This window comes from Cervus canadensis, chromosome 2 (assembly GCF_019320065.1).
Source record: "Cervus canadensis isolate Bull #8, Minnesota chromosome 2, ASM1932006v1, whole genome shotgun sequence".
NCBI lineage: Eukaryota > Metazoa > Chordata > Mammalia > Artiodactyla > Cervidae > Cervus > Cervus canadensis.
The window spans coordinates 18,305,150-18,329,529 of NC_057387.1; the positions used below are offsets into that span (position 1 = coordinate 18,305,150).

Genomic DNA, 24,380 nt, shown 5'->3' on the forward strand with positions numbered 1-24,380 from the left:
GGAATTAAATCAAACTATTAAGAAGAGGAAAATTGTATAGCCAGGGAGATTTTTGAAAATTAAACACAGATATTTTTTCAGGAGGATAGCAATGGAAATAAACAGTGTTTTAATTATTTGGATATTTTCAAATATTGGATAATAATAAAAGCCATGCATCATTGTTTAAAAGTCAGTGACATTTGAAAATGCTGCAAAGAATGGAACAATCTTAAAATTTTTAAGACCTTAAACCTCTTAGCAATAAGGATAAAAATTGACATTTTAAAGAAACAATAATTGAAATATCAAATGAAATATTTTATTTTATATATCATTATGAAGGAACCATTTTAGTATATGACTGAAAGCTATTGATTCAGGTGAAATGTATGTAAAATTTTCGTTTGTGATCAGAAATTGAGTAAATTTCCCAAAATGTGATTGGATTTCAAATAAAGAACCTTCTGTTATTTCTTTATCAAATATTTTTTCAAGAAATTTTCTACAGGAGCAGTTTGCTTTGGTGGACTTCAGCCTGCCTTTGCCCCCAAAGAATTCTTTCCTGGTGCTCTGAGAATGTTTTGTCTGTCATCGAGTAGAGTTGGATCTCATCAGTGTCAACATGTATAGACCAATAATCCTTGAATTTTCCAAGCTATAAGAAGGGGATTGTGTGTCTTCTTGTCAAAGGATCAGTGTCCCCGAAGGTCTAGTTCTATAAGCTTTGTGGTATATATTTGTATATTTATTATTGCTACATTTTACAACTAAAAATTTTACAACTAAAGCCTTGTTTCCCCAAATATAACACCAATCCAGCAAGATATGCTTCTTTAAAAAAGCATCACAGGTCACATAAGTCCCTGCAATTTGGATGTCGTTCTCTCTGTCCTAAGAATAATTGTACCTTAACTTATTAGAGACAGTTGCGGAAGTTGGAAAGGAAGGATAGGGCAGAATATCTATTTGCATTTAGAGAAACAATTCTGCAGACCAAACGTTAAGAAATACTGGCTTAAAGTGTTATTTTACAGATAATTATGCCCCCTTTCTTTTCCTGCTTTGTCTTGTTTAAACTCTGAGTGATTCTGACACTAAAATCTCCCTCTTCCTGTTGGCTTTTATTTTTGCCATGTTGGCCTTGTTTCATGACTACTAGAAACATTTCAGTAATTTGCTCTCCTTACATTGATAAGCCATTACTTGTTCGTTCTGAATTCCCTTTGATCTCATATTTTAATGTCTGTCTAGTTCCCACTGGAATGAATGAGAATATCTGATTAGCCTACATTGTTTACATTGGAAAGTAGGGAGTTGTTGTTCTTAACTTCTCTAATCTTTGTTTCTACAGGCCTGTCATCTTTACTTCAGAGTGTTACTGGGAACCCAGTTCCATCCAGCGAAGCTGCACCCCAGAGCACTTCAGCTTCCCCTGCTAACACCACAGTCTCTAGCATAAAAGGAAGAAACCTGCCCTCCAATACCCAGTCCTTTATTCCCAAAAGCTTCAACTATTCTCCTAATTCCTCAACTTCTGAAGTCTCGTCAACTTCAGCCAGCAAGGCCTCAATTGGGCAAAGCCCAGGGCTCCCAAGCACTACTTTCAAGCTCCCCTCCAACACTCTGGGGTTCACAGGTAACCACAATGCTAGCCCTGCTGCTCCGCCTACTGAAGTTGCCATGTGCCAATCCTCAGAGGCCTCCAAGCCAAAGCTGGAGTCAGAGTCCACCTCCCCAAGCCTGGAAATGAAGATCCACAACTTCTTAAAAGGTAATCCTGGTTTCAGTGGCTTAAACTTAAACATCCCAATCCTGAGCAGTTTGGGATCCACTGCTCCAGCTGAAAGCCATCCATCAGACTTCCAGCGTGGCCCTACTAGCACGTCAGTCGACAACATTGATGGAACCCCGGTACGGGATGAACGGAGTGGAACGCCCACTCAGGATGAGATGATGGACAAGCCCACATCCAGCAGTGTGGATACCATGTCCCTGCTTTCTAAGATCATTAGCCCTGGTTCCTCAACACCCAGCAGTACAAGATCACCACCCCCTGGGAGAGAGGAAAGCTTCCCCCGAGAGCTCTCCAGTTCTGTGTCTACGTTTCGGCCGTTTGGCTTGGGCAGTGACTCCCCCTATAAGCAGCCTTCTGATGGAATGGAGAGACCGTCTTCTCTGATGGACTCTTCACAGGAGAAGTTTTATCCAGATACTTCTTTCCAGGAAGATGAAGATTACCGAGATTTCGAGTATTCAGGGCCTCCACCATCTGCCATGATGAACCTAGAGAAGAAACCAGCCAAGTCTATCCTGAAATCAAGCAAGCTTTCTGATACCACTGAGTACCAGCCAATCCTGTCCAGTTATAGCCACAGGGGTCAAGAATTTGGGGTAAAGTCTGCCTTCCCTCCATCTGTGAGGGCCCTCCTGGACTCTAGTGAGAACTGTGACCGGCTTTCGTCTTCCCCTGGGCTGTTCAGTGCCTTCGGCATCAGAGGGAATGAAGCGGGGTCTGACCGGTCACCATCACCGAGTAAGAATGATTCATTTTTCACCCCTGACTCCAACCACAATAGCTTGTCTCAGTCTACCACGGGGCATCTCACTTTGCCGCAGAAGCAGTACCCAGACTCTCCTCACCCAGTCCCACATCGGTCCCTTTTCTCTCCGCAGAATACCCTTGCCGCTCCCACGGGCCACCCACCCACGTCAGGCGTGGAGAAAGTCCTGGCCTCTACCATTTCCACCACGTCGACGATTGAGTTTAAGAATATGCTTAAGAATGCCTCACGAAAGCCCTCAGATGATAAACATTTTGGCCAGGCCCCCAACAAGGGCACTTCAAGTGATGGTGTCAGCCTGTCAAACCTCGCCCAGCTCAGCTTGACAGCCGCTGATCAGCAGCAACAAGAAGAGCACTATCGCATAGAGACTCGAGTCTCCTCCTCCTGCTTAGACTTGCCTGATAGTACCGAAGAGAAGGGGGCCCCTATAGAAACCTTGGGTTATCATAATGCATCCAATAGGAGGATGTCAGGGGAGCCCATACAGACTGTAGAGTCCATCCGAGTCCCTGGGAAGGGAAATAGAGGACATGGGCGTGAGGCCTCAAGGGTGGGTTGGTTTGATCTGAGCACCTCAGGTGGCTCCTTTGACAATGGCCCCTCAAGTGCCTCTGAGCTGGCATCCCTTGGGGGTGGGGGCAGCGGAGGCCTCACTGGCTTTAAAACAGCACCATACAAAGAACGAGCACCCCAGTTTCAGGAGAGTGTCGGCAGCTTCCGTTCCAGCAGTTTCAACTCAACATTTGAGCATCATCTCCCCCCATCCCCCTTGGATCATGGGACACCCTTCCAGAGAGAGCCAGTGGGGCCATCATCTGCCCCGCCTGCCCCTCCCAAGGATCATGGTGGTATCTTCTCTCGAGATGCACCTACTCATCTACCCTCTGTGGATCTTTCGAACCCCTTCGCGAAGGAGGCAGCCCTGGCCCACGCTGCCCCACCTCCTGGGGAGCACGGCGGAGTTCCTTTCCCCACCCCACCCCCTCCTCCGCCCCCCGGGGAACATAGCAGCAGTGGCGGGAGTGGCGTCCCTTTTTCTGCTCCTCCTCCTCCTCCACCTCCTGGTGACCACTCTGGGGTTGTACCCTTCCCAGCCCCACCACTGGCAGAGCACGGAGTGGCGGGGGCCGTGGCAGTATTTCCCAAGGACCATAGTTCCCTCCTTCAGGGGACCCTGGCTGATCATTTCGGTGTGCTCCCAGGACCCAGGGACCATGGGGGCCCCACCCAGCGGGACCTCAACGGCCCCGGCCTTAGCCGTGTGCGCGAGAGCCTGAGCCTGCCTTCCCATTCTTTGGAGCACTTGGGCCCAGCCCATGGAGGAGGAGGTGGGGGAGGCAGCAACAGCAGCAGTGGCCCCCCCTTGGGTCCCTCACACAGAGACGCCATCAACCGGAGTGGTATGATCTTGCGGAGTCCCCGGCCAGACTTCCGGCCTAGGGAGCCTTTTCTCAGCAGAGACCCTTTCCACAGTTTAAAGAGGCCCAGGCCACCTTTCGCTAGGGGCCCTCCGTTCTTTGCACCAAAACGCCCATTCTTCCCTCCCAGGTACTGATGGAAACTAAGGGAAAGGCATTTGAACAGTAGAGAGCATTGGAAGTAGGAGTTTGGTTTATTATCATTGTTTTTATTTGTTTTCCCTCCTTTGATCTATTTTTTCTTTCTTTTTTTATTATAACAAAGGACCTCCCTTCCAAATTAAAAAGTTATATATGCTTACATTTCACTATTCCATCCAGTCCTCCCTCCCACTGCACTTATACCTACCTTTTCCAAGATGTTTGTATTTTAAGGGGGTGGGGGGCAAAGAAACACAACTAAAGCCACTTCATTTGGCTGGGGGTTTGAAGGGTGGGGAGGAAAACAAATCTTATTTTACCCCATCTATTGAAGAGTATTACTACATTTGAAATAAAACTTCCATCAGTACAGCTAATACCATGTGCAATGTTGGGGTGTTATTTGGGGCTTGGCTTCTCAAGTAGTCAGTGGAAGGATTCTTGTCCCCTTCTCTCTCCAGCTCAGCTAACTGCTGTAACCGGGGTGGCTGTCTTCCCTTTGTGCTCTGTGGCCTGCTGACAGCCAAGAGATGTTGTTGCAGGGGAGGAAATGTGGGAGACCTTGGACCTGTCAAGTTATTTGGGGGTTTTCTTTTGTTTTAAAAGGCATATTGAAGTTGAGTTCTTGACCTTTCTCCCAAAGTCTAAGCCTTTGTTTTTTAATTCAGCCTCTTCTGAAGTACTATCAGGCAGCAACTTGGAGGAAGTATGGACCTCATTTTATCCTAGTAAAGAATTTTCCTCCTTTGAGTAGAAGAAAGGGGGCCAGGTATACTAAAATTAAAAGAATAAGTAACTGCAATACAGAGAGTGAGAGAAAGGAGCCATTGATGGTGTGATCTGACCTGCCCATCTGTCATAAACATATTTCTGAGGTGGTTTCACATATCTGGCATCAAGCTCTTGCTTCCTGCTTTTTTTTTTTTTTTTCTTGATTTTTTCTCCCTCAGTTTTCTCATCTACGTTGCTCGTCTAGCCAGAAAGTCACTGTAGTTGACAGTAGATAGCAGAGGTGCAACTGAAACATTCTCAGATATTATCCCAGTATTTTTTTTTTTTAAGTAGACATTTTTAGCCTGGTGCCTCCCTAATGTTGTGACATTTGTTGGTGGTTGTCACCAAAAGTTAACTATGGGGAAAGGGAAATATTTGTCTTTATCTTTCTTTTGACCTAGTCCTGTATTCACCCCTCTTCTTGGTATTCTAAAGGAGGAAGTTCAGTAGCATCTTTCTTTATACCTCTTTAGCTCTGTCTTAGTGACAACTGGATATTATACATATCCTTGCAGACAAACAGGAGGATCTGATTAGTTTAAATTTACCCCACTCTATGGATAGCAACCTGTCACATTTCAAGGCTCAAACCTTATCCTCACCTCCCACTCTCAGTAGAAAATGTTTATGCCCTTAGTCATTTTACATGGGGAAAAAAAAGTGCTTTATTTCTCCCTGAACTGAAAGGCTCCTTATTTGTATTTCTACAGCTAGTACTGGGAAAAGACAATCACTGCACTTCGAGTATTTAGGGACACTGAAAAGCAAATGTTGCTTTACTACATTTTTTTATTTAGTGTCTTACCCTAAAGTACACACTGGTAATCTCCAGCCAGATGAATGAAAGACTATTAAAGGAAATCCTAGCAAGTTTCATATTTTCTTCCAAGTTAGTGTAGAAATAACTGTAGGAAGTATGGGGATTGCATTGGATTCCCCCAGTTAAGTTTTACATATGGGAGAGCGTGGAAAATGTAGTGACAGAAGATGATTCTTTGTCTCAGAATAAGCTTGCTTTGCAGGTAAAAGAGCAGCTCAAACCAGGTGTGCATCATAGTTGGGGAGTTTTTGTGTAATTTATTCCATGTTATTTGTTTGGACTCTCCATGTTTTCTGTGGTTAGGATCTTGCAAGTCCTCCATCTTCCTGATGCATTTCTGGTCTTAAGCCCGCTGTTCTTTCTTTGACCTTCTCAAGCCTCTCTGCCCTGTAGCTCTCCCTGCAAAAAAAAAAAAAAAAAAAAAATGCATGATACCAGGACCTTGTAGTGGGATGGGGTATATAGTGTAGCAAAGCAAAGAAACAATACAGTTACACTGAGTCCTAAGACATTCGTTTAGAGAAAAGTATAAGAGAGTGTGAGGGTGGGGTGGGGGGAGGTAAAGAAAGACAGTTTTAACTCAAAACTGAAATAAGTTTTTTTTTTCTTTTGCAGAAAATTAAGTGGGATGTTTTTCATTCTAGAATAAAAGAATGTGAATTCTTTCTGCTGCTCTCAATTAATCTAAAAGTAGTGTTTACTTGAAAAGGCTCTCTGACCATTCGATTTTATCAGAAAATGGGGGGTTGGTCAGCAAAGTGGTTTCCTGAATGTTGGGGCAGGTTAATTGTCCTCAGAAGCATGATAGCTAGTACATGAAAGGGAAGACCTTGTACAGTTTTAAAAGATGGACTTTAAGGGTTGGGTTTCTGTGGAGTGTGTTTTGGTTTTTTAAGCCACAAAATCCATTTGTTCAGGATGGAAATGAGGATTTGTATGTAACTGTCAGCTGCTTGTTAACTTTATGGACATCTGCCTACAGCAGTCAGTGAAGACAACGATGTGTATATATGTGATATAGTGAAACAAGACAATTCTGGTATTCATAACATGAAACAAAGGGGTTTTATTCTTTCTGTGTCTGTGATTTAAACCTCCGTGCCCATGCTCTTTTGTATTTCAACCTGAGAACAAGATTTAAAAAAAAAAAAAAAAGCATAGCATAGTGTGTCTTGGCAAGGACATGATTCAGTATGCAAACAGATAATGCGAAGTTGTTACTAAGGTTCTTGGTGCTCACTGTAAAATCACAGACAGAGAATCGGTGGGTGGGGCCTGAGTACACTGGTACCACTTAAAATTCAGTGATACAATATCAGAAATTGAGTCCTTAAATATTCTGTAAAAGTTTACTCTTCAGTCAGCTTAGATTCAACCTCTATCCTTGCTCCCATTTGCCCTCCCAAATTTTGTTGAGAATAAATAGAATTTGGTTTGTTTCCAGGGAGGGTAAAATGATAAGAGAATAGGCCTTTTACCTTTCCAGTCCCAGGAATACAATGTTTGTGATGTATATGGTACAGCAAACCTATCTAGATAATGTGAATATGCTAAAACTCCTAATTGCAGAATATTCACTATCAGTCCTGAAGTTACTGGTTCATGCAGAAGTAAGCTTCAGCTGTTACTGTTTTGAAGCCGCTGTAAATTACTGCTTTTTCTCCTTTTTGCCTCCCCCCCCCCCACTTTTTTTGAATGGGCTGGGGTGCCTGTTAAGATTTAAATTAGATATGTTGGATTGATATTCTCACGTGTTCAGTGTGGAAAACAAAACAAGTACATGCTTTAGAGGCAACAATGAAATCCTTTTGAAATGTGTATTAATATCATTTAATAAAATAACTAGTTCTAAAGGTTTGACATTTTTCTTTGAGATCTGGGGCTTTGACCAAGGGCCCCTGACTTCTCTGGTGAGTGCAAATAGGAGGGAACTTCTCCAGAAGCTGAAACTGCTGCTTTGTGGAACAGGCCTATTGTTGGAAAGACCTAAATTTTCTCCAGCAAAGACCCTCCATGACTGTCCAGGGCTGAAGGTGAAACCAGCTACAGGAATGCAGGAAGAAAAGCCTGAATATATCTCTGAAGATACAGTTGTATTTGCTTTTGGTCTAAACGTGCAAGGAGGGTAGAGGGGCTGGTGTGTGTGCACCCGCACAGGTCTGAGGCAAACACACGCCAAAGACCCCCCCCATCTCAAGCCTGCCTTGCGACCGCTTGTGCTTTCCTCTCTTCCAGCCATTCCTTTTTTTTTTAATCTCTTTGCCCCCAATATTATGTTTTTGTTTTCCTGTTTAATAAAGTATGGTTTCCTTTGTTGTGTGGTTGACTTTTCCCCTCTGATCTTGTCCAGCTGTCCCCTTTGACTTCTGCACTCAATGTCACTGAAGGCATTCTGAGCTTCTTAAGATCTTTATGGCCTTGTGGGTTTGGTTTGGTCCTTTGTGGCAGTTCAATTTTGGAAAGGGACAACGGGTGGGGCAAGATCAAGATGTTCAGGGAGTGGTTGGTAATGAAGTGGGTATACCATATGGATGATAATTTTGTACGTCTCCCAAAAAATTGTACGGTTGTGAGCAAAAAAGTATTTTTAAAGCAAGCATAAAATTGGAGTAGTGGCAGTCAGGATCTTTCTGGCAAATTCTTTGCCCACATCTGTCCTTCTCGCATATTGCCTGTCACAGAAGCCACACAACGGCTCTCTCACCCCATCCCTTTTTATGACCCAGTGAGGCTTAATAAATGGAATGTTGGCTAAAGGGGTAAAGCGAGTCATTGCATCTAGACCAGGCCTGGATCCGTGGCAGGGTAGAAGGCCCTAAATAAGCAGCCTTGAATACGTGAAACTGCACACGTGTCACCAGATGCTTCAGAAATAGCACAGTCTAGGAACACACCCAGCAGGTAGGGGTGTACACTGCACTAGCCGCTTCTGGAATCCAACTCACCCTTACTTCCTGGTCCCCACTTGGGCCTTGACTTGCCACCTGGTTCCTGTCCCCATCCCGAGGAAGCAACAGCTTTTACAACTCCTCATTGGCCTTCCTGGGCATGTTGAAAATGCACAGCTTCCACAAAATTGTTTTATTGGGGTCAATATGGTGTAGAAGGAATGAGTTACCCCCTCATGTATGTAGACAGTATATTTTAGGGTATGAAGGTGTTTCTCATACTTGTTTATGAGTAAACTGTATGGGCAGGTCCAGTCAGCTGCTGTTCACAGTTGCTGAGTAATAACTCATTGAGGCTGCAAGAGGGACACCGGTGAGATGGCTCTTAAGTAAACATCCTGTTCTCCCCCCATGTAGAAGTAGAAAGAAGCACATGTGCTTCAAAGGAAAGGAGCAAGTGCCATGTAAAAACAAATTATTTCTGACAAACTGGGGAGGGGGGGGACAGAAGAAACAATACTTAGTTACAAGTTTGAGGGGAACGGATAGGAAGGCTGAGATCGATTTAGAAACTGATAATTGCAGTTACCTCATGGTTCCATTTTTCCTCCCTATCCTTTTCCTTTATCACTGTAGCAGGCATCAAAAGTTGACAACACAGATGTGGGTGGAGGGGCTAGTGAGCAGTGCCAACAACAAACAAATACAGGCTGCAGGTTTTTTTGTGTTTGACTCAAAAGGCTGTTGACTAACCCAGCAACCCTGGATCTGCTGGGGTTCTTAGCAAATTAGATGTTCCAACATTCCTTCCTTCCCCTTCCCCAGTGGATCCCTTTCTTGAGAATTAAGTCCTTTGTCACTTAATTTGTGGGAAGGAGGAGATAGGACTTGAAACTTCCTACATTTTTCTTAGGGTGTTTCAGTTGGAATGGGTAGAAAGGAGATGGGCAGCATCTAGTTCGGTTTCCTCCTCCCCTGGCTAGAAATCCTTTGCACCTATATAAGGCAACATTCAAGGTCTCATGTTTTCTAGGTGGCCAATCGTTGCCAAGGGCAGTAGAGATCAGTAAAGTATTAAGTTGGAATCTTGGATTTTGGCTAGTGGGGCATAGTTGTATACTTGTACAAATATATCTAGGACCTTCCTTCAGGGTACTTAGATCTTTGTTTTTGTTACTTTATTTCAGCATGGAACTTAAGTTGACACTGGCTCCTATGTTTGGGAGACTTCATATTTTCTCCAGCTGACCAACCAGGGTCATTTAAAGGCATGGTGGTGGCTGTATTTCTCTTGTACAGACTCAAGAAATGTCTTGGGAAAGGACAATCTTAGTAGAGACCTTTTAGGTGAGCCCAAGGTTTTGTTTTCAGTTTAGCCCCATGCTCCGGCTAGGATGTTTCCCCCTCGATTTACTCAGCAAAGTTGGCTGGATTATCTCTTTGTACTATATTTAAAGCAAAGTTAAAGTTTGGCCCCATCCTAAATCTGTATTACTGGGGGGAGAAAGAAATTTTTTTAACGTAACCTACCCACAGCACCTACTGTAGCTTTAGCCACTTGGCTAATTCTTTGGGCCTCAAAAGCATTTTGTGGCAATGACATAAACTTTTCTTGTATTTTACCTTGTTACGTTTCTCTTTTTTCCCTCCAATATCTCTTCCACCTCTTTGGTGTAGGGAAATTTTGCTTCTAAGAATGAAGATTTGGAGGTATGTGTTGCTCCTGATAACAAGGGGGAAATGTACTGTGCTCTCCATGGAGAGAATTCTTATCAACAGTTAAAGATGATAAAAAACAATACCGCCTCAACCAAAGCTGTAACTAACAGGATGTCTATTCTAAGACTGGAGTAAAGCTGAGAGTTTCTCAAAATTGATTCAGGGTGTAGTGTATCCTTTTCTGAGGAGTTCTTTTTCCTAGACTTCTATGAAACCTTCTGGCATTATTTCCTAAACTCTTCTTTTTCCTTAACCTTAGACTGGTAGAGGTTATTTGGTGAGATGCCTCTTTGCCTCTTTTCTTGGCTTTTTATTACTTTCTCTCCACCCTATTAAAGGCCTCTTAGGGCCCAAAGGAGAGGAAAAAAGATAAGCTACCAAACATATTGCTTGCTGATGATCCTGGTCCCTATGAGACAGCGTAACATGTTATATAACTGGTCCTGCATTCAGATGGAGTGGGGCTTGACTTAACTTTGAGAGTCATTTTCAACGTTTTAAAGGGACTATAAGAAGAACTACTTGGGGTTCTCGGAATTCAGTGAGATAGTGAAGCATGGCACTTGGCACATAGTGGTTGTTCAGTAATATTCTGGTGGAAGATAGGAGCAGTTTTAGCAACAGATATTTCCCCAGCAGGCTAATTGGCTAAAATTCTGAGGCTGAGACGTGCTAGTCACAGATCAGAAATTGTGAAGACCCAGTGACTAATGTGTTGGCCTTTGCTAGCTTACTCTTGCCTGCTTGCTTGCTGGCTGGCTTGTGACACAGGGAGGAATGGAATAACATGACATTCCTTCCTTCCATTGCAAACCAGGTCACATAAGTGATGACGTAGCAGTTGATTGATTGGCATCCCCTAGCACCCAGCTCAGTACATGGCACATAGGAAGTAGTCAGTACATGCTTGAGGGGTGAGTGCAGGCAGCTACTGTAACGAATTATCTACTTATCCTGCCATCCCTCCACTACCCTCCCAAAGTAGAATGATTAAAGAAGGTATGTGACAGTATACAAGTCCTGTGGGGTTTCAAGTGAGCACAGTGATCGGTATATTCTTAATAATTACTTCCGGAGCAGCCACCATTCTGCTGCATGCAGTGTAACACTCCCCTGTCCCTTCTGGTGCAGAGCCTTGGGAAGAGTTCTGCCTGCTCTCACACTTCTGAATGCCATTTAAAAATTCTCCCAACCTTCTCCCAAACTCACACACATACAAGTAATCTTCCTCTTCCACACTCTTGTCTATTTCTTTTTGTATTTCAGGGTGTCTAACATACCAGAAGATGGAGCCAAGATCCGGAGTGGTGCCTGTGACTCAGATCAACTGCTGCCTCCCCAGACAGAACCTCTGGAAACTTAGATTAAACACCTTTCTATGACAGACAGCTCTTCCTCCACAATGCTTGATAACATCACCATTGGAAACTTGAGAACCAACACCAACCATCCCCACCCTCAGGTGAGGGGACTAATGGGAATTACTAAGAACCTCACATCTGTCCCTAAATCCGTTTCCCCTCATACTTTACAAATCTGGTTGTGTTTCAATTTTTACTGTAGAAAACAAATCAAATGCACCTAGTCCTGTGTTCTGGATATAACAGGGGGGAGCGCTAAGGAGAGCTAGGATGGGAATTAGAGGCAGTCTTGGTCAGAAGCCGAGAGCTGAGGTTCTAGGGTCAGGCACTTCTTTCTGAGCTGTTGGGGGAATTGCATTGGGAGTAAACTCTTATTACCAGAGAAAGTCTGTTGTGGTAGAAGAATATGAAACTTGGATTCAGAATCCAGCATCAGTTGGCATTAAACCACTTACCTTCTCTGACCTTAAATTCCTCATCTGTAAGATTAAGGGGTCTCTCAAGGGCCCTCTTTAAGCACCATGAGTATGAAGGGACGCCAAAGAATGCCCTCTGCAGATTCTCTGCTCTAGCCCCAAAGTGGTTATATTCATATATTCTCATAGCTTGTCACTAGTGTTGCCCATTACTATATACTATGCAATATATTAGCCAATTAATATAAAATTAACCTTAACAATTCAAAATGAGAACTGTTATTATTCCCATTTTATAGATAAGAAAATTGAAGTTCAGAAGTTATTTTCTTTGGGAGCGTCTGCTTTTGTCACACTGCCTGGCTTGTGGGCTCCTAGTTCCCTGACCAGTTCCCTGTGGCTTCTGCCGTGGAAGAGCAGAGTCTTAACCACTGGGCCGCTAGGGAATTCTAGAAGTTAATTTACCGAAAATGACACAATTCCCAGGATTTACACTAGATCTGTCTTATCTCAAAGTATATGCTTTTACCTGTTTCCTACCTGCCAGTGAAGACTGTGTAAAAGAAAACGTATGGTTAAAAGGAAATGACTACCCTTTCCGATCTGTTTCTCTTCCGCTCGCATTCTGGGAAATTGTCCTGCCCCTGTCCTCAAAGCCGCAGGATATCTTACTGCTCTTTTGATCCGAAACTGCAGATCTCTGGACTTGCCCAAGTGTGTAACAGTTTAGGTCTTCCGGTCAGGCGGAACCACCCACACCGCTGCTAGTGCTGCGTGGGGTGTTCCTCCTCGGAGTTCCTGGGGGTGGTCCCAGATTGGAGTGGCAGCTGTAGTAACCAATCGGCATGGATATTGTTGGGCCAGGCGTCAATGAGGAATCTGGCGAAGGAGAAGCGGCGATCATTTATTTGAGTATGTAGGACCGGACTGAGGGAAAATGGGGCTGTATCAGAGGTGTCGGCGGCTTCGGTTCCCAGGGTTATACGCCTGCGGGCTGCACACGGTGCGTGAGATACCCAAAAGTTCCGAGCCACATTGGACCCAGCCCAGCGGAATCCCAAAGTGTAGGCTGTTAACCCTGCTTGACACCCTCTGCTCCCGCCAGCGGCCCCCAACCCGACTACCCTAGCCCTTAGATGGGCCATTTTTTCCCTCAGGTTAGCAGCCTGGGGAGCCTAGAGCTCCTAGCCTAGGGCCCTATATTACCCAGTGCTTTTAAAGGCCCAGGATTCGGACCATGGCCACTTAAACGTTCTAATTTCACGCGGTCCCAATCCCAGGAAGGAATTTTGGAACCTGTGTTACTTCTTAACATCTTTCCCTCCAGGCAGCTGTGCCGACCCCTCCACACTGGTTGGTAGAGCGGCTTGGCCATTTTGAGGAGCTATGGACTGCTCAGGTAAAGAGGTTGGCAAGCATGGCACAGAAGGAACAGCGGACTATTAAGATATCACTTCCTGGAGGTCAGAAAGTCGATGCTGTGGCATGGAAGACAACCCCTTACCAAGTAGCCCAGCAGATTAGGTACTAGGCTCATTCTGTACCTACCAGGATAATGCTTATATCTTTGCTTTCTCTTTCTCAATTTGAGTAGGGAAAAGACTTTGTATGTTTATCCCATCCTCCTCAAGATAGCATTTCCTGCCAGTTCCTTTTCAATCTGAATTAGTTTCATAGTCTCTGACCTTCATTCATTAGGCTTGGCGGGTGGAGAGTAATGATCAATTGTATTGCTCTGGTAACACGTTTCCCCTTTGCAGATTTGGAGTTGCTAAGAGATTAGTTCCTGTCTTCGCCTTTGGATTGTAACCTTGTCTTTTGCTTTACCTGTATTCCTCACTGCTGAAGTTCAAACCTGGCAGATACTGCAGTGGCTGCTCAAGTGAATGGAGAACCTTATGATCTGGAGCGGCCCTTGGAGACAGATTCTGACCTCAGGTTTCTGACATTCGATTCTGCACAGGGGAAAGCGGTAAGCTGCTTCCTTATCCGGGATACAGTGGTTACTCAACTAAGAGATGTTTAAGTGGGCATTTCTAGCATTTATTTCTCTTGCCTCAGTTTCTCCAAGTGCAGTTGGGAGGCCTACGGCATATTGCTTGTCTTGACTGGTCCTGGTTAAGCTGGAAACTCCCGGATGAAAGTTTTTAATTAGCCTGGGTCAATTAAGCAGTAACCAGTTATGCTAGTGAAAGGGAGAGAATTAAGTTGAAAATAGAAAGATAATATGCCCGGTTAGCCCCCTAACTCTTGAGACCTATATTATAAGTCATCAGTAGCATGTTTTTAATTCTCATGTGGCTTACACAACTGGGCACATGACCTGGCTTCCCCTCCACTTTTTCATGTCAGCTTGGACGGTCTGAAAACTGACTAACCTACTATGCTCTGGAACTGGAAAGCAGTGAGGAGAGGGGCTTACTCTTTTCTGTGTGTTGCTTCTAGGGGCCTTCTTTCTTTTATATTCAATTTTGTTGTTTATTTGTCTTTTACCATTCAGCAGTCACCCCCAAGCTCAGAGGCCACATTTTGTGATAGTTATTCAAAACTGGTTCACATCAGCTTTACTGAGGTCAGAGAGGTAGGGGCTAAAGGAGAAGGCTGTGAACTCATGAACTCCTTTCTTGTGAACCCAGGTATTCTGGCACTCCAGTACCCATGTCCTGGGGGCAGCAGCTGAGCAGCTTCTAGGTGCTGTCCTCTGCCAAGGCCCAAGCACAGAATGTGGCTTTTACCATGATTTCTTCTTAGGAAAGGAACGGTGAGTAATGCAAGGAAGGAGGAGAATAATTCTGGGGTGCTTTCTTTTTCAGAGATTTCACCATATTTTCTTTTTTTTCTTCTTTTTTTGAGGTCTAATTGACAAATACAGTTGTAATTAATTTAAAGTATACTTATGGTGATTTGATATGTGGAAGGAGTCTCATAATCAAATTATCACATGCTTTTTTGTGTGTATGAGAATGCTTAAGAACTACTTTTACAGAATTTCAATTATACAATATAGATTTATCAACTATAGTCACCGTGCTATATGTTAGTTCCGCAGGCCTTATTCATCTTATAACTGAAAGTTTGTACCTCTTTACTGGGATGATTTCTGAGGCCTTTTTTGGGACCTCAGGTATGTTCAATTTGGAGGAGAAAGAAAGCTGGGGGCAGGGTCCCTCTGTGCCTCAGCTGTGACATTGGTATCACCATCTCTATTAGTCCATGTCCTTCCTTTTCTAAATCAGCTTGAAACTTACCTTCTCTAGCCTTTATGTGTTCAACTTTTACTTCATCCCTCATTACTATTGCTCTAGTTTTGTTTATCCAGATTGCCTGCATGCAACGTTGAATTTCGTACTAGAGCTGTTTTCCTCCAGCTGTAAACTTTTTACCTGATTTCCTATTTGTTCTCCCCTAGTCTGTCTTTGCCAGTAACTTTAGATGTTTCAGAGGGCAGGATTTCACCCCCTAACCAGTACCCAGCGGTGTCACCTGGGTGCTGCTCCCTAACAGACAGAGGCCAGCCAACTATCCTTCATCTCTCCAGGACAATCAAGGGCTCAGAGCTGCCTGTTTTGGAACGGATTTGCCAGGAACTTGCAGCTGCTGCTCAGCCCTTCCGGAGACTGGAAGCTTCCCGGGCTCAGCTTCGCCAGCTCTTCAAGGTGGGATGGAGACACACAGGTTTAGGAGAATGATCTAGAGGTGTGAGGGGAGGAGTGGTTCTCTCCAGGATGTCTTTGTGAGAAAGAAGGCATGTCCTCACTCTCCCCTTCTTCCAGGATAACCCGTTTAAGCTTCGCTTGATTGAGGAGAAAGTGACAGGTCCAACAGCAACAGTGTATGGGTGAGAGCTATTGACACTGAGGGAAACAGGGAGAGGTGGGGATGCACTCAGGAAGGCCAGGGATGGGGTGAGGGAAAGAAGATAGGTATTCTGGTGCTCCCAAAAAGAAATGGGCATTGATTTTTATCTCTCACTGCTCTCTCTGTGGAACAGATCTTTGCTTCTCTTTCTGTCAGCCAAATACACTGAGAGGGAGAAACTTAGAAGCTCAGGAATTTGCAAACGCCTCACTGGCCCCTTCTTTCTCCCAGGTGTGGCATGCTGGTTGATCTGTGCAGAGGCCCCCACCTTCGGCATACTGGACAGATTGGAGGCCTGAAGCTGCTATCGGTCAGTCATGAGGACTGGGTTAGGTTGCGATTCCTGTGTTTTCACTGGAGTGAGTTGAGGAAGGGGAAGGTGATTCTCAGGCCCTTCTCTGCTCTGATGGCTAAGGGAGGAATCCGGAAGGAGAAAGAAACTTTCTAGAAACTCCCCATCTGGTGACAGATACTCGACACCCTGCGAGGGCCCAGAAGCCAATTCAGATTCCGTAGTCGGACATTACCACCAAGGGAGGTGGCAAAGGAGGGCATAAACAGACTGGACGGGGTCGTTAGGGAAGACTCCTGAGGAGAGAGCAGGGGTGGAACACCATTTGACAGGCACAGAGAGAATATTCTTTTAAGTCAGAGGCCTGCCCTTTATAAAAATACTGCTCCTGGGTAAGGTGAACTGTCAGTCAGAGTAGGAGCAGGAAGCAGGGAGTGAGGGGAGAGGCAGATAGGTAGAGCCAAAGGCCTGGACTGAAAACCTAGGCATCTGCTCTGAGTTCTGTCTCTGCCACTGATAAGTATATGGCCTTGGGTAAATCTCCTTACCCTTGATCCCCAGCTGTAAGATGAGGCTCTTAATTCCTGTCCTGCCATATTATAGACAAAAAACCAACTAACACAAGAGAAAGTGTTTGAGGGAAAGTTAAAAGTACGATGAAATGCAGGCCGTTTCTTACTAGTACTGTTGTTCAAGGGACAAGAAGCAGAGGCATCTGAATTTCATGGATCCAGGAACAGTGTGGGAGATTGGGTTTTCTCATGACTGTATAGGAACTTGATAAGGGGATGGATGGACTTAATATCTGACCAGTGCTTAGGTTTACTTCCCTGTGCCATTGTTGATTAGAAGGGGAAGGAAATACAGGGGTGCTGGTAAGGTCGTACTGGTGAGAATGCAGAGGTGACAAGATACAGTTAGAGTTGAGCAGTACATGTGTAGAAACCAAGGCCCAGGTACCTCCAGGGTGGTAGACATGGCAGGGGTTGTCTGGAGGATGGGGTGGGCATCCTGCTGCTGGTGATGGTGGTAAAAGTGGTGAGAGAGATGAGATGGGATTGTTGTCAAGTGGGTACCTGCGATGCTTGTGCCCAGAGTACCATCCGAAGATTGGAGGAGGTTGGGTGGGTGCCTTGAGTCCTCATCTTCCCTTTGACCCCCTCTGTCCTCCCACAGAACTCATCATCAGTATGGAGATTTCCAGGCGCCCCAGAGACACTGCAGAGAGTGTCCGGCATTTCCTTCCCCACTGCAGAGGAGCTGAGGGCCTGGGAAGAATGGAGGGAGGAAGCAGAGTCACGGGACCACCGGCGCATTGGGAAGGTATAGAGACTGGGGAAATGGAGGCGGAGGAGGTGGTGATGATAAGGGTTGCAGAGCGGGGAGGGAACCTGATCTGTGAAGTTGGGAGCAAATTCAGAATCCCACAATCTGAGCAACTCTGTCAAGTAATCTCTTCCGGGTTTTCAAGCCCTGCTTCCACCTTGAAGTGACATTGCTGATTCCAACTCCAGGAACAGGAGCTCTTCTTCTTCCATGAACTGAGCCCCGGGAGCTGCTTCTTCCTGCCTCGAGGGACAAGGGTGTATAATGCACTGGTGGCTTTTATCAGGGTAAGGAGGACCCATGTTCAGGGGGAGGATGACTGGAGGGGGACTGATGGCCTAGAAGAATCCAACTGTTAAAAGAGAGGGATTAGAAGTTTGAACATTAATACTGTAGACTGCATGTGTGCTGCGTCACTTCAGTTGTGTCTGACTCTGCAGCCCCAGGTACTGTAGCCCACCAGGCTCCCTTGTCCATGGAATTTCCCAGACAAGAATACTGGAGTGGGTTGCTATTTCCTTCTCCAGGGGATCTTCCCAACCCAGGGATTGAACCCGCATCTCTTATGTCTCCTGCATCAGCAGCGGGTTCCTTACCATTAGCGCCACCTGGAATGATAGAGGGCAAGTGACCTTTATCAAGAACAGTGTAGTCTACGATGGGGAGTGTAGAGAGGGGGTGTGGTAATTACTAGGTATAGCTGTGATCAGCATGACTTGAGGGCCCAGGAGAACCACACAGCTGCCATCCTGCTTCCTCTCCTCCCCCAGTCACTCTGGTCTTCCATGTCTACATCTCTGCAGGCTGAGTACACCCGCCGTGGTTTCTCAGAAGTGAAAACACCCACATTGTTTTCTACGAAGCTCTGGGAACTGTCAGGGCACTGGGAGCATTATCGGGAAGACATGTTTGCCCTACAGCCGCCAGGCCTGGACAGGCCCTGCAGCTCTCAGAATGAGCACTCTGCCAGACACCCCGCAGACACACTCGCCCTCAAGCCCATGAACTGCCCTGCGCACTGGTGAGCTGGGAGCCAGGAGACCTGGCTTCTTCTGAGGCTAGGGCTAGGCAGCCGGTTTGCTAAATATTAAGTAATAGAAGGCACCTTGGAATAGTGTTGGAACACTGGATTTGAGTCTTGAATCTGCCCTCTATCTCCCCATGTGAATTTGGAGAAATCATTGTACCTCCCTAAGCCTCAGTCTCATCATGGGTAACAGCAAGGGTTTGGAGCTGCTGTCTCAGGTTCCTCTTTCAGTTCAATGCCTGTCACGGAACAGGGGCACAGGAAGTGGTGTCTGCTGTTGTTACTGAGAAATTCACTTAAGAACCAGGCAGGGCCCGACTGTGATGAGTGGAATTAACAGGCCTCAGCAGGAGGCAGGGTGAGGCCCGAGAGGGCATAAGCTGATAGTGCAAAGAAGGGAAGTAGACTTGGGGGGGAGCAGGCCTCAGGGCTTAGTTCTCCCTGTGGCCCTGACTCTTCCCCACCCCAACCTCAGCCTAATGTTCGCCCACCGGCCCAGATCCTGGCGAGAGCTGCCCCTGCGACTGGCCGACTTCGGGGCTCTGCACCGGGCTGAGGCCTCTGGCAGCCTGGGGGGCCTGACCCGGCTTCGGTGCTTCCAGCAGGATGACGCCCACATCTTCTGTGCACCGGATCAGGTGGCCCTTCCCCATCTCCACTGAAGCAGTCTAAACCACCTTTCATTCTCCTTGTGAACTGCCAACATTCCTGACCCTCAGCTGCCCTATAAGTCAGCTGCATTCTATCTCCAACTTTGGTTTATGTTTTTGCTTTCTTTCCCCCAAACTCCCACTCTGACCCCAGAGCTCTAGCTGGCACACAGCTCACCTGCCCTTATTCCTCCAGCTGGAAGCAGAGATCCAAGGCTGTCTTGATTTCCTCCGCTCTGTCTACACCATCCTTGGCTTTTCCTTCCACATGGCACTGTCTACCCGGCCGTCTGGCTTCCTGGGAGAGCCTTGCCTTTGGGACCAGGCCGAGCAGGTGAGCGAGTGGTAGGGAAGCAGAGGCAGATAAAGCAGTCTAATGGAAGGGGAGGGGAGGTGGGAATCAGGGTCCCTGGTAGAGGCAGGTGCCGAGAGGGTCATTGTGGGGGCTGGTGGGATATGTTGCTTATAAAGTCTAAGGCGACATATTTCTTCTCTTGTCTCCTTCTCTCTAAAGGTCCTGCAGCAGGCCCTAGAAGAATCTGGAGCACCGTGGGATCTCAACCCTGGAGATGGTGCGTTCTATGGGCCTAAGGTAAGCTGGGGATCCAGATTAGAGTCTTACTTATTCATCTTCTGGTTTTGTTTTATTAAATATTTAATAGATATGAAGGAATGTGTTTAAACGTGTAGAATGTAAAGAAGAGTGATACATTTCCTGCCCTCATGGAACTTAGGTCTGGTGAAGCTTCTGGGAGGTAGAGAGGGCGTTTTCAGCACCGTGGGATCAGTACTGTGTAGGTACTAAGGGAGCGTGTTACTCTGGAGGGTCAGAAAAGGTTTCCTGTAGGAATCTCTTTTTAATCTGAAAAGTAATTGTTGGCTAAGTAAAAAGAAGTCTCAGGAGGGAACGTTGTAGGCAGAGGCTGGGTCGAGAAGTGACATGGCAGGTTGAAAGAGGTGAAAGATATCAGTGAAAAAAAGGCCTGAAAAGTGCCTGCTGGATATAGTGAAAAAGCTATTAGGTTTGTTTGTTTGTTTAGTTAATTAATTAATTTTGGCTGCACTGGGTCTTGGTTACTGCATGAGCATTTTCTCTAGTTGTGGCAGTCAGAGGCTCTTCTTCATTGCAGTGTGCAGGCTTCTCACTGCAGTGGCTTCTCTTATTGCAGAGCACAAAGACTCAGCGCTTTCACTGCTGAGGGCCCAAGTTCAATCCCTGGTTGGGGAGCTAAGATCCCACAAGCCACACATGTGTGTGTGGCCAAAGCAAATAAACCTTAAAGAACATTGGCTTTTATAAAGGCAAAGGAGAGTAGCTGACAGATGCAAAGAGATGTTGCTTGAGGATGTTTAAATGCTGTGATGAGAGGGAGCCTGTTTGGGGTGGGAGAAGTTGAAGTTGTAGAAGGGGTTTCAGTAGAGGGACATTTCTGGGACGTCATAAGGGATGGGATCTAGAGCCCTCCATAGACAGGACCCCCGTGCCTTTGTTTAGGAGATAGGAAGAAAGGCTGGGGTAGGTGCAAGGAAATGTACAGGTGGTGACAGAAGTTGAGACATTTTTGCCTTCTCATGGTGTCAGTTATTGGAATTCTCCACAAGGTAGGAGGCAGGAACATTTGCTGAGATGGGAGTGGGGAAGAGAGAGTTGTCATGAGGGAGCTAAAGAAGGGAATTGAGGAGAAAGCTCGAGCATCCCTGAGGAGAACAGGACACAGAGTTGGTTAAGACAGCCCGCGGATTGCTGGCAACAGCACGGCTTCTGTTGAGGTTCACAGCAGCCCCTTGCATCAGTCGCTATTTTTGCATTTGTAGTGTGTGGTATGCTGGGCAGTGCAGGGCAGCTCCGTTGCAGGGCCAGGCAGGTGGGCAGTGAGGATGCTGCCACTGTGGGGTTTTTTCATGTGGACGTGATAGAAGAACAGTGATAACAGGGAACCAGAAAAGTGGTTATAGCTTCATGGAGAGAGAAACGGAGGAGGGAAAAGCTGAGAGGCCTATGAGTGTGAAGAAAAGTGAGTTAAGGAGCTGAAAAGTTGAAGAGTCATTAATAAGAATAACTGTCAGAGCTGGAAGGACAGGATACAGGAATCAGAGCAGGTGTCTAATGAATTGTTTCAGAGGCACAGCCATCCTGGGAGATGATGGGATGAAGGTCATGGCCACAGTGTGGGCCTGGGTGAAGGTCTCTGAGATGAGAAACTCATGGAATTGAGAGGCCAGGGTGAGGCTGGGCCATTCATGTGAATGTTGACATCCCCTAATGTTCCATCACTGCTAAATGGAAAGAGCCACTGCCAGAATCTCCAGTGAGTGACCTGGAGCAGGATGCTGTGAGTGATGTGTCTCTCCACACAGCCTGGGATGTGGGTAGATAGAGGGAGTGAACATATGATGGAGGGCACTGGTTCTGGTTTCTCGCATGTTCTCCCTTTTGTCTTCTCTAGATTGATGTGCATGTCCGCGATGCCCTGGGTCGACCCCATCAGTGTGGGACAATCCAGCTTGATTTCCAGCTGCCCCTGAGATTTGACCTCCAGTACAAGGGGTATGGCACCTTGTCCTCTCCCCTTTCCCCTCAGCTCACGGACTAGGTGGAGGACCACTTCTCTTTCTACCCTTAAAATTGAGCCACATCCTCCACACCCTCCCTTGCCCAGGGTTGAAGATTTCTTGGAAACTGGAAGGTAATCTTGGGTGCTCATTTTGTGATGCTTCTCCATTCCACCCACCCCCATCTCCCTCCAAGGCAGTCGGGGGCCCTAGAGCGTCCAGTCCTCATTCATCGAGCCGTGCTCGGTTCCGTGGAAAGGATGTTGGGAGTGCTGGCGGAGAGCTGTGGGGGAAAATGGTGAGACCCCGATTCCTGTCTGTTCTGGCCCTCAAACGAGGCAGTGCATGCTCCAGATCCTGGCCCCTTTCAGACTCCAGCTTCTGTTTCCTTCTTGAATCTGCTCTCTGCAGCCACACTTGTATTCCAAACCAGGATAAATAATTTGCCTTCCTCTCTTCCTTCAATCAGGCCACTGTGGCTGTCCCCGTTCCAGGTGGTGGTCATCCCTGTGGGGATGGAGCAGGAGGAATATGCCAGAGAGGTGAGGATGGGGGCTGACGCAGGCCTAATAGAGAAGCTGGGGATGAGCAGTGGAAATTGTTGCATGCTGGGAATTCCACATCCGAAAACTGAGCTAATCCCTCCTTGCCTGGAGATTTGTGAAAATTAAACAAGTCAGTAAATGTTAGTCAATAGGGTGCATGGCACAACAGGGGCCTTGGATGAATGTTGGTCTTATTTATCATTTCTAGAGAGAAGTAAGGATAATGGACAGTACTAGAGCTGAGCAGCTGGTTGGTGGTGTAGAGTGGTGTCTAGAAACAGGCAGAGTCCAGGGAGGCTTGGCTGCAGGATGAGGCAGGCAAGGAAGCTGGGGGTTGCTGCAGAGGGGCCTCAGTGTAGAGAGTGAAGAGGGTTCGTCCCTGAGGCCCGGAGAGCCTGGAGGCAGAGAAAGGAGCAGGTGGGAGAGCTTGAGGAAAACTGGCGTCAGGGTATTCCACCTCCTCAGCCTTCCGTTAAATCAAGTTCCTATCAATGACCCTCTGCCCCAGGCACAGCAGAGCCTGCGAGCTGCAGGACTGGTTGGTGACCTGGATGCTGACTCGGGACTGACCCTCAGCCGGAGAATCCGCCGGGCTCAGCTCGCACACTACAATTTTCAGTTTGGTAAGACCCGGTCAGGCTAGCCCCATGGCCCTACACTCTTCCACCCGGCCTCTATGTTCTTTCCTGTCATGTCAAGCCTGGTCATCTGCATATTTGGATAATTTGTGGCTCGTGACCCGAGCTGGGCAGGAGCCAGGATTTAGCACAGCTGAGCCCTTTGGGCGCTAGGCTCTTTCACCTCCTGTCCTGCACCTCAGATCCTCAGAACAGTTTTCTGCTGGCCCCCACCCTAACTCTTGGTGTCTGTTTGGTTAATTAGTCAAGGGAGCATCAGACAGAAAGGGACAGGAAGGGTTAATAAGATGTTAGTTAGTTTTGTTTATTTTAGACCTAGATGGAGTCAGCCCTAAGGGATGAGAAAAAGGGCCGTAAGGGAAAAAGTCTAAGCCAACCTGGTGCCTTTTTTCATTTTTCCAAGATTCAGAGCTCTGTCTTGAAGGCAAGAAGTAGAGATTTCTCAGCCAGATTACCTGTTTCTCTAGTTCTACACACCCATTCATCTGCCAGTCTTGGCTCAAGCTATGCCATGACCCCATGGACTTACATACATGTCTCCCAGCCTGCCACCCTCCCCTTTTCTCTAATGTACACGCGCATACACGGACACTTTTCTCTCTGGATCTGCTTCTTGATCTGTTTGTCTGTCTTTGGCTGACCGTACTGCCTCTCACCCCTGGACTCCTGAGTGGAAGTGATAAGGCATGTAAGAAGACGTCTGGAATCTTTCAGGATGACCAGGGAACTGGAGAGGGAGAGATAGCTAAATATATCCTTTCCCGGAAACATGTCTGAGCTCTGCTCTTCCTAAAGATTTCTGTCTCTTACATTTCTGCACAGCAAAAGGAGGATATCCTCTCCTTTTGGATACACTTTCCCCAAGATTCCCAAACCTCCCTCTTCCTGCAGTGGTTGGCCAGAGAGAGCAGAGTAAGAGAACAGTGAACATCCGGACTCGAGATAACCGTCGGCTTGGAGAACGGGACTTGGCCGAGGCTGTACAGCGGCTGCTGGAGCTACAGGACACCAGGGTCCCAAATGCTGAGGAAATTTTCTGAGCATTTGTACAGAGATGTGGCAGAGACCTGCAGGAGCCACCAGCCTGCCTTAACATGGGGGAGCCCAGCCTCACTGACAGGTCAGGAGTCCCTCTGACTCCTCAGAACTCGTGTGAAGGCATGAATCTACTTTGATGAAGAGATTTGGTCTGGAAGAAGCTGTAGCTGTTTGGGTGTGAGGAGAGTGAAACTAAAAATAATAAACTTGGGGACTTCCCTGGTCGTCCAGGGGTTAAGACTGTGCTTCCTGTGCAGGGGGCTTGGGTTCAGTCCCTGGTCAGGGAACTAAGATCTCACATGCTGTATGGTACAGCCAAAAAATTAAAAAAACAAAGAACAGTAAACTTGAAGCTAGTGGTGTATGTTTC

At 46.5% G+C, this 24,380-nt stretch overlaps 2 protein-coding genes across 9 annotated transcripts in view; both read left to right on the forward strand.

The window, feature by feature from the left end:
• RPRD2 (regulation of nuclear pre-mRNA domain containing 2) overlaps positions 1-12,353 on the forward strand; it is a 93,808-nt gene extending 81,455 nt beyond the window's left edge. For 2 of the 6 annotated variants that reach the window (XM_043457477.1, XM_043457476.1), the window contains 2 exons: positions 1,334-2,515; positions 2,656-2,744. In XM_043457477.1, the coding sequence (XP_043313412.1) occupies positions 1,334-2,515; positions 2,656-2,744 (1,271 nt within the window). Of the gene's footprint in view, positions 1-1,333; positions 7,553-11,572 lie in introns of those variants that run through there. The other 4 variants (XM_043457475.1, XM_043457474.1, XM_043457473.1 and 1 more) reach the window with 3 other exon arrangements.
• Positions 12,354-12,545: 192 nt separating this feature from the next.
• On the forward strand, positions 12,546-24,362 carry TARS2 (threonyl-tRNA synthetase 2, mitochondrial). 3 transcript variants are annotated; one of them, XM_043457498.1, is made up of 18 exons: positions 12,557-13,086; positions 13,411-13,607; positions 13,932-14,055; positions 14,720-14,844; positions 15,622-15,739; positions 15,857-15,921; positions 16,173-16,251; positions 17,410-17,556; positions 17,748-17,846; positions 18,363-18,580; positions 19,062-19,224; positions 19,433-19,570; positions 19,751-19,828; positions 21,684-21,784; positions 21,986-22,087; positions 22,259-22,331; positions 22,843-22,957; positions 23,864-24,362. In XM_043457498.1, exons 1-18 carry the CDS (start codon positions 13,021-13,023, stop codon positions 24,010-24,012), a joined length of 2,157 nt encoding a protein of 718 aa, XP_043313433.1. In that variant the 5' UTR covers positions 12,557-13,020; the 3' UTR covers positions 24,013-24,362. The 3 variants fall into 3 exon arrangements, 2 of the variants coding, with proteins under 2 accessions (XP_043313433.1, XP_043313442.1); XM_043457507.1 differs by having other exon boundaries at positions 12,559-12,995; XR_006267335.1 differs by lacking the exons at positions 22,843-22,957; positions 23,864-24,362 and having other exon boundaries at positions 12,546-13,086; positions 21,990-22,087.
• The last annotated feature ends 18 nt before the right edge of the window (positions 24,363-24,380 follow it).

Excerpts from the sequence above, each read along its gene's own strand:
- TARS2 (XM_043457498.1), top strand. The coding sequence starts at position 13,021 with ATGGGGCTGTATCAGAGGTGTCGGCGGCTTCGGTTCCCAGGGTTATAC. Across the intron at positions 21,785-21,985 it reads TTTGACCTCCAGTACAAGGG|GCAGTCGGGGGCCCTAGAGC; the intron begins GTATGGCACCTT and ends TCTCCCTCCAAG. Across the intron at positions 22,332-22,842 it reads AGGAGGAATATGCCAGAGAG|GCACAGCAGAGCCTGCGAGC; the intron begins GTGAGGATGGGG and ends CCTCTGCCCCAG.